Genomic DNA, 13,343 nt, shown 5'->3' with positions numbered 1-13,343 from the left:
GACCTCTTTTTTTACAATACTTGCAGGTAACATTAGATGCAGGGCAAGGTGATCCTTTAGAATGAGGTGGGTTTCCACATCTTAAGCATATATTATATCCCACACTAATCGATGTTCCAGACTTGGTTGACTTGCTTAGGGTGTTGGTATTCCCTTTAAAAGATTTCTTGACTGATTTCACGGAAGAATTAAGGTTAATAAGGTTAATAGCATTAACTGGTTTTATAACCTTCTCATCTAATTCTTTTAATGAAACCATAGAAATTTCTATGCTCTTGGCTAGTTTAATAGAATCATCGAGAGACGGATCACCCATAGTGAGAAGTTTCTGCCTAATATTTTTGTCTTTATAGTGACATACAAATTGGTCTCTGATGCGTTGATCTGTAAAGTTCTCAAACCTGCAGTCCTCTGCCAATCTGCGTAAAACAGAAATGTAAGAATCAAGGTCTTCACATTCAGATTGTTTCCTGTACAGTTTCTCTATATTCATCATTTGGTACACCTTCTTCTTGTGGTAAATCAGGTAAATGTTTAAATACAGATCTCCCTTCAAATCCAAGAGAATGCAAGAGTAAACATTTCTTTCTATCCGCACTGAATCTAGATGCACCTATGGCACCCAGATAAGTTTCAAAGGCGTCATGCCAAACCTCCCATCTGATAGCAGGTTCTCCAGCAGTGTCCAGAAACGCAGGAGGAGGATTGACAGACTGTAAAGTACACATTTTTAAAGAAAATGAGGAATCAACACAAGAGAGCCAAAAATAATGAGCACAATGTAAAAATCACTGTGAAGAGACAATTACAGGAATTGTACTAAGCAATTACTTGTGGAAGACAAGAAAAACATAAGTTAAAAAAAATCTAATGAAAATGAAGTAAAGTTTGGTGTGTGTATCACCGCATGGAACACTCCAAAAAAAAATTGCAGCAAAAAGCTGAAAGTGGCGGAGAACAGGATAATAAGATGCAATAAAACGCAGTAAAATGAGAAGATAGGCGTGTGTGTCACCGTGGAATGCACACTGTAAGAAGTTATGTGAGACAGTAATTGTGTGTGTATCAACAATTGTACTTGTTAAACTGTGTAATGGATGAACTGCTGAAATCTTTAGTGCTCAATCCACCTTCAGCCACAAGATGGCAACCTTTGCATACACTTGTATTGTTTGGGCCTTTGTGGTAACTGATTTTGTTACTTTTAGGTGTAACGTTCAAGTGGTCTTCTTATCAGGACTACGGGTGGCAAAACGGATCGCTTCACTTGCTTGGCTGTTCTTCGTGCTAGGGCAATATATATTTTTTCGAGTGCCCGCACATGTGAGGTAGCAAGAATTCATCAGTTTACCTCATAAAAAACAAGTTTAAAATCAAGAACATTGGTCGCCCTCTACATGCGAGTGTCACTCATGTTTTAGCCCCGCTGACCTTAACCCCTACCTCGCCTTGCCCTCCCATATTTTTTGCCTATCATGTCTCATTCACTTGCTACATTTCCAGGTCACTCGCCTTGCATTTCTTCCACATCTGTAAAACAACTCACTCAACTCCCAGCCGCCCCTTCCTGTTGGCCAGTTTATTAGTCCACGCCAGTTTTCTGGTGGCGATGAGCATGGGTTTTCCATGGTGTCCACTCGGGAGATACTATACACACATGCAAGACAGGGTCGAGTGTTTTGCTCTCGGGACAGTGCACAATCAGATTGTCTGATAGGTAGCTGTTTTCGATTGGTTGTTTCTAAAAGAAAAAAAAATAGAGCAACCTCGCAAACACGCCCATGTCTTGCGGGGTCGAGCTGTTCCTCAAAGCCGCCATATTTAAGTGTTACAGCATGGTCTCTGTAGAAGTATCTTTAATGATCACCTTGTCATTAGGAGGACACCTCCACCCCAAGCTGAAGAGGAGGACCCATAATGCGGGGAAGGGCAATTAACAGTGGTTAATGCCCGACAGCACGTGAGCAATGAGGCTGTCAAATCAATTCCTGTCTCTACTCTCTCCAAATACACGTATAAACAGGGCAACTGTCCCATCCTCTTTATATACGACCATAATACATTAATGGAATCGCAGCAAAAAACAGTTTTGAGCGTGCCAGCATTCCTACTGTCTGAGCCAATCACAGCATTCAATTTGGCGTGCTGATGGGCGTTACTAGCTAAATCAATGATCCACATTTCATCAACCTGTTAATAAAGAAAGACAAAGTCAATTGAGCGTGCTGATTATCATTATAGGAATTTGCTTCTAATTCGATTTTATTCGCCTATTTTTCTTTGTTTATTTTAGTGGCTGAGTTTCTATTCTGGGGCTTATGTGGGGGATCATATATATAGTAGTAGTAGTAAGTAAGTTTATTTATTTAGACAATTGTCCATAAAACATTCTAAAACACAGATGACAATGAAGATCATAAAAGCGCCCCATTCTAACTACCCAACACCCCAAACAGTTCATCATTAAAACTCTGTTTAACAGACCGTATAAACCAAGCAGTTCCAACAGCCACATCTAGATAACGTATTTCTGTCAACAGCTCCACAGCTTTCATCCTATGGATAACACCATATTTAAGCAAGCATTGGCATAGCCAATAAGTCTCGCCTTTGGGACCTTATAAGTGTGTATAGCCATGCAACACTTGATGTTGTTGTACCAAGAATATTGTGCTGCATAACTAAATACTTATAAGGTCCCAAAGGCGAGACCTATTGGCTATGCCAATGCTTGTTCTATCTGGTCCCAAACTGAAGTAGCACTTATTAATTTAAACCCAGGTAACCCAGTTTTAGTCTATGGGGGAAGATAGCCTTAAAGCAGTGGAAAAAACAACTTTAGGAGTTTTTTTTCTACTGCCAGTGAATTGTAAAACATAAATACACATGTTCCACCTTTTAAATACCATGCACCCTACCCTATGAGCCTTTAGGGCCTACCTTGGGGGTAACTTATATGTATTGAAAAGGAATGTTTAGGCCTGGCAAAAGGGTTATTTTTGCCAGTGTGAAATGGCAGTTTAAAACTGCACTACAGGCTACAGTGGCAGGCCTGATTTTAAAGTGCTATTTTAGGGGGTGGCACAATGGGTGCTACAGCCCACAAGCAACATTTCATTAAAAGGCCCGAGTACATTTACTAAGGGCTTCTAAGTAAATTAAATACGCCAGTGGGGTGTATGCTAAGTTGTCCATGTTTGCAGGAGAGAGTATAGTATTTTGCCACTGGTAGCTTTAGCCAACAAAAACAAATTCAGAAAAGCAGGGGAGTAAAGGAAAAAGGTTTGGAGTCATACCATGGCAAAGATGTTAGGCCCAAAAGCACAGAGTGGCTGTTTACTGGGGCAGAAGACGCACACCCTCCATTTAATCATGGATTCACAATGTCACATACTGTCAAGATCAACTGTCAAACTGGTGCTTATACCACTTCGATCTTGCCCCAGAGATATCTGGGAGCCAGTAATGGCCTGGCTACGGCAAAGATATCCTGATTCACCAGTCACTACTTCTACCACTTGAACACACTGATACACTGTGATCTTACACGCTCTATTTCTTATTCACAGAAGGGTTGTATGGCCTTTTAGATTGGGTTTGTTGCCTTACCGACCAGAAATTTTCTAAGGGATACAGGCCTTTTATTGTTGGCACAGCATATTCTGTGTTTAGTATGCCCTTACATGTTTCACTGTGTACAATTGGTAGTATATACTGCTATACAGTGTATTATGGATTTGTGGCCACTTTGTTCCCTTATTCCCTTTCTGACACCGTTCCCTTCCCTAGTTTTCCTTCCTCATCTTTATCCCTCTCCCTCCCTTTGTTAATTGGAACTGCTCTTCTTTTGCTAAATGCCAATAAAAGCATTAAAAAAAGATGTCAGGTCCAAAACTATAGTCTTACTGGAAAGTTAAAAAGGGCAGTTTATGATTAACCAGTGTTACTATATTTTAGGGGTCATCACACATACATTGGAGCTCGTGTCCATGCCACGTCGGACAGAGCGGGGAGGTTACTAGCCTGGTTGCTCCGCCAGGAGGCGGCCCACGCACCGATAGGCGCTATATGTGGCCCGGATGGATCGCTAGTATACTCACAATGGGAGATCCACCAGGCACTGACGTCGCATTATGCGTCGCTGTATCGGTCGGCGGGAGAGCGGCCGGCATGGGAACTAGATCGGTTCCTGGAGGCTGCTGGTTTGCCCGTGGTTCCGGATAAGCATCAGGAATCACTTGAGGGGCCCCTCACTGCAGAGGAAATCAGAGATGCGGTCACCGCCTTGGCCACCGGGAGGGCGCCGGGTCCGAATGGGCTCCCAGCAGAATACTATAAATCCTACAAGGAAACGTTAGTGCCCAAACTCCACACTCTTTATCTGGCCGCCCTTGAGGAGGGCGCACTACCCGAGTCCATGCGAGAAGCCTACCTGGTATCCCTTCTCAAGCCTGGGAAAGATCCCACCCAGTTAGGGTCCTACCGCCCCCTTGCCCTACTCAATACAGATTACAAGATTCTGGCGAAGGTGTTGGCGGAGCGCTTGGCGCTGGCGGTGCCGGCGATGATACACACTGACCAAAACGGATTCGTACCTAAGCGCAGCACCTCTCTTAATCTGTGGCGGTTTTTCCGAGTGGCAGCGGACAGTGTTCGGCCCTGGCCCAGGGCGGGCTGCCTGGTCCTGGACCTTGAAAAGGCATTCGACTGTTTGGAGTGGGGGTACCTGGTGGCAACATTGTCACACTTTGGGCTGGGCCTCGGCTTTCTTCAGCTGGCAGCCCTTTTATACAAGAGGCCTACAGTGAGGGTGAGGACTGGGCCGTACATCTCCGACGCCATTCCGGTGGGTCGCGGCACCAGGCAGGGGTGTCCACTGTCACCCCTCTTGTTTGCGCTCGCAATGGAGCCATTGGTGGCCACACTCCGCAAGGGGCTGACCGATAGCATCCCGCTGGGAGATGCGGTGCATCAGGTGTCCCTCTATGCGGACGATCTGTTGATCTTTGTCAGGGACGTGGCCCGAATCCCTGTCGAACTGGAGCGCATTTTGTGCGAATTCGAGAGGCTTTCAGGGCTCCGGGTAAACGCCGCCAAGTCCTGTCTGTACGCGTTCGGTGCGGATGTCAATGATCCCAGTTATCACCTTGGAGGAATATGGGTGCAGTGGCGGCCGGACACCTTCCGCTATCTGGGTGTCCAGATGTACCGCCAACCGGCGGATCTCCTGGATGGCAATCTGGGAAGGGCTGTATCTGGAGTTAGGGCCCAGTTGAAATTCTGGAGTACCCTCCCCCTCTCAGTAACTGGCCGAATAGCATTGGTCAAGATGGTGATCTTGCCCCGACTACTGTATTATTTCACTAACCTCCCCATCTATGTCCCGGTATCTTTTTTCACGGGCTTGACGCGCTCTCTCCGAGACTTCATTTGGGGTGCTGCGCGGCACAGGCTCGCGCTGCCCAAATTGTACCTCCCCGTCGGGCAGGGGGGACTTGCCATGCCTTGTTTTGAACATTATTATCTAGCGGCGCAGCTTCAATGGGTAGCAAGCTGGTTGGCAGATAGAGGCCGCGAAGATACTGCAACTGCGACGTCCCCCCCCCCTCTCTCGCTGAATAACCTTCTTGGGCTCTTTCACCCGGCGGCAGAGGTGGAGAGGCCGACCCCACTCTTATTGGCAGTGGCCTACAAATGTTTTCGCCGGTGTCTTCGTCTCACTCGGTCTGGGATCCCTTATGCACCGGCCAAACCGTTGGAGGGCTCACCTGGCGGGCAGGGGCCACTTGGGGTTTCAGAGCTGGAAGACTGGACGGCAGTGGATGTGTGCACCTTAGGAGATCTGTATCGAGATGGGGCCCTTCTCTCGTTTGCCACTCTAGCAGAGGAGACGGGACTAGCCCCTGGGCAGTTTCTTCGGCACCGGGCCTTGGTGGAAACATTGGCGGAGCGGCAGGGAGATCTAAAGGAGGAGACAGAACAACATTTAGTGATACAGTACCATCATGTGATGGGGTGTGGGAGACGCATGATCAGGTGGTTTGCTTCGGCTTTGCGTGCGCACGCGGCAGTGAGCCTGGCATCATTACGGGGAAAGTGGGAGGCAGATTTAAGACCGTCCCCTGACCGACAAGGAGTGGGATAGGGTGCTGCAGGGTCCGAGAAGGGTTCCCCGAAACATGCGTTTCCGACAAATCCAATTTTTCATTTTACACCGGGCATACCTTACGCCCGCCTCCATTAACAGATACTTTCATCGCACAGATGCTTGTTGCCCTCGCTGCGCGGAACTGGACGTGGATTTGATCCACATGTTATGGAGCTGCCCCGTCTTGGGAGTCTTCTGGCAGGCGATACGAGACGCGCTCCGCGAATGTACAGGGCGTGATATTCCCTTCGAGTGGTCATCCCACTTGCTACATCTATTTCACAGAACGCCCTCTACTAAGGTCACCTCTAGATTTCTTGATCTGGGGTTAGTGGTGGCGAAGCGACTTCTCACTAAACGCTGGAAGGCAGACGCCCCTCCACATGTGAGGGCGTGGCGCGGCTCCTTCCTGGTCTGGGCAAAGGCAGAGGGCGTGGCCCTCCAGAGGGAGGAAACATTAGGGCTCAGGGCGACCCCCATAGCGACGCAGTGGGAATTACTGGTACAGTCCATATTGCGATTGGGGGAAACTGATGCGGAGGGGAACGGGGGGCACATTGGAGAGGTCACGCTAGCTGGCCAAGAGTTGCCCCGCCTGACAAGGTGCGGCGACACTTGATGTCATACCTCGGGCTGAGATGGTGAGCCATGGGAACGTAAACACTGCTGGTTGTGTACTATCTTGAAAAGAAGCTGGGGCGGGGAGGGGGGGCTCCGGGAGGTGGCGGGGGGGAATGCCTGGATGAGCACCGGTCGCTGCTATTAAGTTCTATTGCTGTTTCTCTGCAGGGGTGTTAGTTTCCCGGCTGCGTAGTTTTATTGTTAGAGATAAATACTTGGTCTTCTGTTTATGATGAGCAGCGGTGGGACTGTGAATGCAGATGTAATGCCTCCACCTGATAGCTCCCTGCACGGGGGAAGATCTCGAGATAAATAGTGATTTCACGCTTGTGACCATAGCTGTCGGGGCTCTCGGTATGGACATGCAATGTGCATTGCTCCCCACTATTACAGTCAGTGTTGTATCTGCCTGGATATTCTTATGTATGTCAATTATACCTGTGCGTTATCCTACTGCATGATATGATGTATGTCATTTAAACTCCAATAAACAGATTTCTAAATAAATCACACATACATTGGAGACTGGACAGCAGCATCACAGTGTGCAGAGTGCAACACTAGCAGCATTAGTCCACAAGAAATGGGTCTAGTGACACAAGATGAAGCACTTTCTCATGCACGCTTTATGTGATAAAGTGAATGATATGTTTACAGAGCCAAGACAATAGAGTGAGCATAAAGAGACAAAACAGTATATTTTGTGAGGGAGTGACAGATTAAAGAAATATTTGAAAGGTTAGGAAAGATATGGAAGGATAGAAATTCAGCTCAGAGAGCGAAATAAGACCATTTGGCAGATGAAAGCCTCGTTGAAATCCAAGATTTTGTTAATACTTTAAAGATGCAACCGAGTCCCACAATTAGCTCTTGTAACCTGGTGCGGCTTTTAACTCTTGCACCTGAAATCGTGCTGTAGGCCTGAGAAACATCCAGGTTGGTGAGAAGCTAAATGTCTTAACTAGATTATTTGAATCTAGAGGTCTCAAAGCAAAAGACAAACTAAATATTTTCAAGAGAAATTCTAACCATTTTATCTTTTTCTGACAGGTGATACTATAGCTAACCATGATGCGCCCTTAAGAATAAAACGTGAGAACTCACAGCCCTTGAGGAATCCTGAGGACACAGGAGGAGTGGACATTGATGATTGTTTCAGAACAGGTGAGTAAGTAAATCTGAAATATGCCAATTATCCTTATTCGAAATGTCCTTGTATCTCCTATCTGGAACTCCTTCCCATCTATCAGAGAAACCAAAGTGCACCTTTTGTTTAATAAACACGCCAGATACACTGTGTTTTCAGCACAACCCTGTAACCCTCTGAAGAAGGATGCAGGCTGTAGAGTTGCTACCCTTTTTGTCATGAATTTGCATGTGTTAAAGCGTAGTGGTAACTGAAGAGCCCATGTTCCAGTCTTACCCCTAATGCCATTTGAGCAGTGGTCTCCCAACTTTTCCAGTAACAAGAGCTCCTTATGTTCAATGAAAATTGTCCTGAGCTACTAGTATTATTAGTGTTGTAAAATTGACCACATCAAACAAGATTACGTTAGTTGCCACCATATGCAAGATTATCGACCGTGGTCACCTCACTGCACCAGGCAGGATTGCCAGCAGCAGCATAAAAAAGACTTTGGGTCTGATTTAGATTTTGGCGGACAGGTTTCTCCGTCACAACGGTGACAGATATCCCGTCCGCTGAAATATAAATCCCATAGGATATTATGGGATTTATATTTCGGCGCAATTGGGATATCTGTCACCGTTTTGACAGATTAACCCGCCCTCCAAAATCTAAATCAGACCCTTTGTCAATTTGGAATGCTTTACGTAGGTAATAGATCGCTGAAATGGTTGTGGCATCAAGGTAATAAGATTAGTAATGAGTGTTCCCAACGGCACATAATTTATCACTCAAATAATAGCTTTAAAATAGTTTGAAAGTTCAACCATTTTCTCCAAGCATACTATTATGGGTCCTGAAATATATGCATTTTTCTCTCGAATACATACTTTTCAATGTTTACATAAATATATTAATTCAGCCCTGTAAAAGCTCCTAATTTAGCAGGCTGGGCTGCAAACAGCTGCACACTGGAGAGCGACTCACAGGGAGATGGAGCTACTCGTTGGAATAGTCCACATTAGAGCATTTGTGTGTTCCTTGTAGCCGCTGCTCTCTGTGTGTGATGTATTAGGGAGAAGTCGGTGCACATGATAATAAGAGTGCAGTACCATTAGGCATTGAGAGAAAGGAAATTAATTCCATAGATGTCTGCATTCCCACTACCTGATCATGGTACTGTGCGTCTAGTCAAAGGTCTGAAAACTGTTAATACTGAACCGATGTGCATGGCCAGAGGTGCCCTTGGGTACCTCAGTGCAGCAGGCACAGCAGCCAGTATAATGATGGAGAAGAGATTGATTCTTTTATCCTTTTAATAATGTGTACACATCCGTTTTTTGTAAATATTTATCATTTGTGCGTCACAAGGTAAAGTGCCCTGATTTGTTTCGATCCTATTAAAATCTCTGTTCCCAGCACTCTTCAGAATTCTAAAACAAGTGGTTAATTTTTGCTTTCCTAACTGCTGAATGCATGCAGTTCATTTACATGTATTTGCATTTTGTTGGGTTGAAAAAACGACATCCTACAGCCTTTCCTTTCAGATGCTTACCCCTGCAACATTGTCACATAATTCACTTTAAAAACTCCTCTCAAGTCAGAGAAAGAAAACACCAATCCCGTGTTAAAAGAATGCGCAGCGATTTTCAGGAGATACAGCCTCACATTTGACCTCTTTCTTTGAAGAAAGCAAATGCGACACAGAATTTAAAGCGATCATTATGTATTGCTCTTAGTTTTCTCGACCCACCGAAAATCGTCCGGCAACATGGCCCACAGTTTGGGAAACACTGATTTAGCGTCTTGAGCATATCAGCCAAAGTATGTAAACAATATATTGACATCAAGATCCCAGTCATGACTCACCAGCTTCTGTATGGCCTTATCAGCTGGCACCACAACGAGAGCACTCTTGTGGTGACAGCTGATAAGGCGCATAAAGTAGGAAAGCCACAATTGGCTGTCTTCTCATGTATATCCTTTTTGCAGGTAAATTCCTATAGTAGCACGTTTACTTCTGCTGGGACTTTATATGGCCTAGATCATTGCATGTGTGTACTTTGTTGTGCCCCTTCTGTGAACCCCGTTTCCAGTACCTGACTATCACTTTGAAGCCGTCACCAGATGCCATACATGTCCTGTGAAACGCATATTAAATAGATGCAAATAAATTAAATACTTTGGTGAGGCGCTGTTACTTCACCCGAGTCATTGAGGAACAAGTTAATAGAATACATATGAAACCTTCATTTATCGTCTTGGCATTTCTATTTGTTTGGGATAGAATTCCCAAAAACATTGATAGACAAGGAGTATGGCCGCCATGAGGAAACAGATTCTTGGCTTTATACTTTATAAACTAGGGAAGTGCAGCCTGTTTTTAAGCTATTTAATTGGGAATGTACCATTTACCAATGATTTGTCTTTGTGTCTTCTTTGAAAATGTATCTCCTGTGGACATCCTGAACACTTGGTATTACAGCATCATTCGAAAACTAGGGATGACCCCCTTTGCTGTAGAAAATCAAACTATTGAAAGTTATGTAATCTTAATGGCTCATAGGACAGGCATAACGTAGCATGCTGTAAAGTCATAAATGGCCCTGTCTGTTTCAGGTTTCAGCTTTGAAAACATACCTTCTTACTCACCCACTAGACACAACCACTTTGACTTCGGAGTAATGATACTGGGGATCATGTTATGTAATACTGCACTCTCTCAAAAGGGATTCATATGCAACGAAGTCTCCTGGACCCCAGGAATATGAATAGACAATTGGAATACGACTGGGAGCAGCCCTCAGACATTACTACGGTCCGGTATGCCCACTCTATGCAGAAAATAAATTGTAATGATGTAGCTTGTTCACAAGACAAACAAAGGATACATTCCAAGCTGCTGCCCTTTCCAGAATAGTTCTTGAGCATGAATGTTGATAATGTATAGATCTAGAAAATATTGAAGGTCATACCTCTATGATATATGTGTTTGTCTATAGATACTGCATACGACATGCTGTAATGATTATATTTCCCTGTGATTGTTGTTATCTATAAAACTTAATAAACAAAATTAAAAAAAAAAAGACAGGAGCCACTCCACCGTTGGAGCGGAGGAGCGTCGCCTCACTTAAATGCCACCTAAACAAAGCCCCAGAGATGAAAAATAAAATTGTAATTTATTACCATTTTATTTTTCATCCACCCGTCCCAAAGAGACGGTCAGGGCGGGGCGGGGCCTGCTGAAAGAAAGTAGTAGGAAGGAGTGTGGCATGGCTTGGCACTTTTCAAAGAGCGCATGTTTTTTTGGCCGGCCATCTTGTGAGGGCCAGCCAGACATGAGCACTTAAAACCTCTCAACCCAGCTGTCTTATGACAGCTGGGTTGAGAGCAAGTGCAGAGCTCCAGTGGCCAAGACAGGCCACTCTCTCCAATCAGGACTCTGCTCTCATTTTGTGAGAAGCGCCAGGATTGGTCAAGGGAGTTGCAGCATCCAGTTCCTGTACAGGTGAAAGAATAGATCCGGTGCGGAGGACGTCGTGTTGAAGGTAAGTGTTTAATATTTTAATTGTATTTGCCCGCGCACCCGCCCCCCTCTCCGTAATTGTCAACACCCACTGAAAAAAGAAACAAAAGCAATGGACAGCTCAGGATGAAGAAATGGGGAAGTCACACAGCTGCAATAAGGGGGAAATAAATAGATTCACGCACCCGGCAGATTACCATCTGATTGACCCTCTGTCCACCATGAGCAGGCGGCGAAGGGGGGTCATAGATGCAGAGGATACTGCAGGACAGGAGGAAGGAGACTTTTTTAAAGGCTTTATTCCCTTCTGGGGACCCATGATTAATAGCCGTCACATAAGACAATTAACACGGGTGCTGAAAAACACTATTGACGAGACAGCCGGTGCGCTGGGCAACATCACTGTTGAAATGGCCTCCGAAAGACTGATGACGTTACAAAATCGTATGGTTTTAGACATCATCCTGGCAGACCGTGGGGGGGCATGCAAATTGATCGGTTCCAGCTGCTGCATTTATATTCCTGATATGCACCCACGGTGTATGCAGCTATTTCCCGACTTCATGTAATATCAAAGGGCCTCGACCAGGCCACAGGCTCCTGGTCCCTGGTGGACTGGATATGGAGCCTTATTTCAACATGGGGATGGAAAATGCTGGCCGTGCTTGGGATGGTCCTTGCCCTCATAATATCGTGTTGCCTTTGTGTCCAGTGCGGCCCCGCTTTGTGCGGTCTCTGTGCTACATGCCTCGTCCCAAAACCAATAAATAGAGCAAAAGAAAATGAGAAAATGATGCTGCAAGCCCATGTGAACGGTCTCATGGCCATAGAAGTGGCCTAAAAAGAAAATAAGTTGCGCTTGGGGACAAGGAGGGAATGAGAAAATAAAAATTAAATTAATTAATTAAAAGATCGCGTTCCCGGTTCTGTCCCCTCGCACACTTTCCTTTCTCTGCTGTTCTAAAAACAATTCTATACAGCATCCATCTTAGACACAGCATCCATTTTAGAATTCACTTCAGTTTGCCCTGGGTCAGCCAGTTCACGTATCCCCTCAAGCTACATCCTTGAAAAGTATGTGCTTATCTGTGTTTTGCTTATGCGCCTGGAGCAATGCTGATTTGCAAAGACATTTGCTACGAAGAAGGAGGGCTCCTCCCAATGACTTGCAAAATACTGTGTAAATGTATAAAAGCTGTACACTGTGAACAAAGCTTCAGACCACTCCTGAACCTGCAGAGGTGATGGAGCTCTCCCTTAACTCGAGTTAATGAATAAAGGCCCATTTAACTCTTACACCACGGACTCCTCAGTTCATTATTTCATTTATATTGATAATTTATAGAAATTCAGACCTGGTAATTAATTTATTTACCACACTATCTGGCCCTACGAGATCTTTGGGATAGTGTTGGGTCACATAACTGCTTCAAAGAACTGGTAAATAAAACGGTAAAAATGATGTCCCTAGTGGAAGACAACGCTACACTACAGGAAAGGGCACCCGGCTGGTTTGTCGTACAGAGCTACTCCAGAGGTTCTCCTCAATCCTACTTAGGTGCGGGCTTCACAAGAGCAACAAAGGAGAAATACCTCCAGTTCCCGTTGGGAATCCTTCCATTGCTGCCTCACTTGCCCCCATGGAAACATTTACAAGCAACTACCAACTGTCGTTTATGCGGCTATCTAAAAGAAGAGGTGCTACATTTATTATGCATATGCAGGAGATTAGATAAGGAATGAAGACTCATATTAAAACCTGCATTAAAAAAGATGGGCATAAGAAATTGTAGGCAGGCAGTGAAAGCATGTTGTGAAGGTGGGAATGCCCCGCTAGCCTGCCTTTTGGTCAAATTTTTATGTAAAGCAGAACAAATGCTTAATTCCAACTCTTAGGTGGCCAAGTGGGCCTCCACATT

The 13,343-nt window shown here is 45.1% G+C and overlaps 1 protein-coding gene across 4 annotated transcripts in view; it reads left to right on the top strand.

The window, feature by feature from the left end:
* Positions 1-13,343, top strand: part of LOC146866792 (uncharacterized) — a 218,472-nt gene that overhangs the window by 106,757 nt on the left and 98,372 nt on the right. For all 4 annotated transcript variants that reach the window (XM_085601378.1, XM_085601387.1, XM_085601370.1 and 1 more), the window contains exon 5: positions 7,820-7,933. In XM_085601378.1, coding sequence (XP_085457504.1) covers positions 7,820-7,933 — 114 coding nt within the window. The remainder of the gene's footprint in view (positions 1-7,819; positions 7,934-13,343) is intronic.

This window comes from Triturus cristatus, chromosome 1_2 (genome assembly GCF_964204655.1).
Source record: "Triturus cristatus chromosome 1_2, aTriCri1.1, whole genome shotgun sequence".
NCBI lineage: Eukaryota > Metazoa > Chordata > Amphibia > Caudata > Salamandridae > Triturus > Triturus cristatus.
Note: the sequence above shows the minus strand (reverse complement) of the source record. Positions and strands in the feature narration are given on the sequence as shown.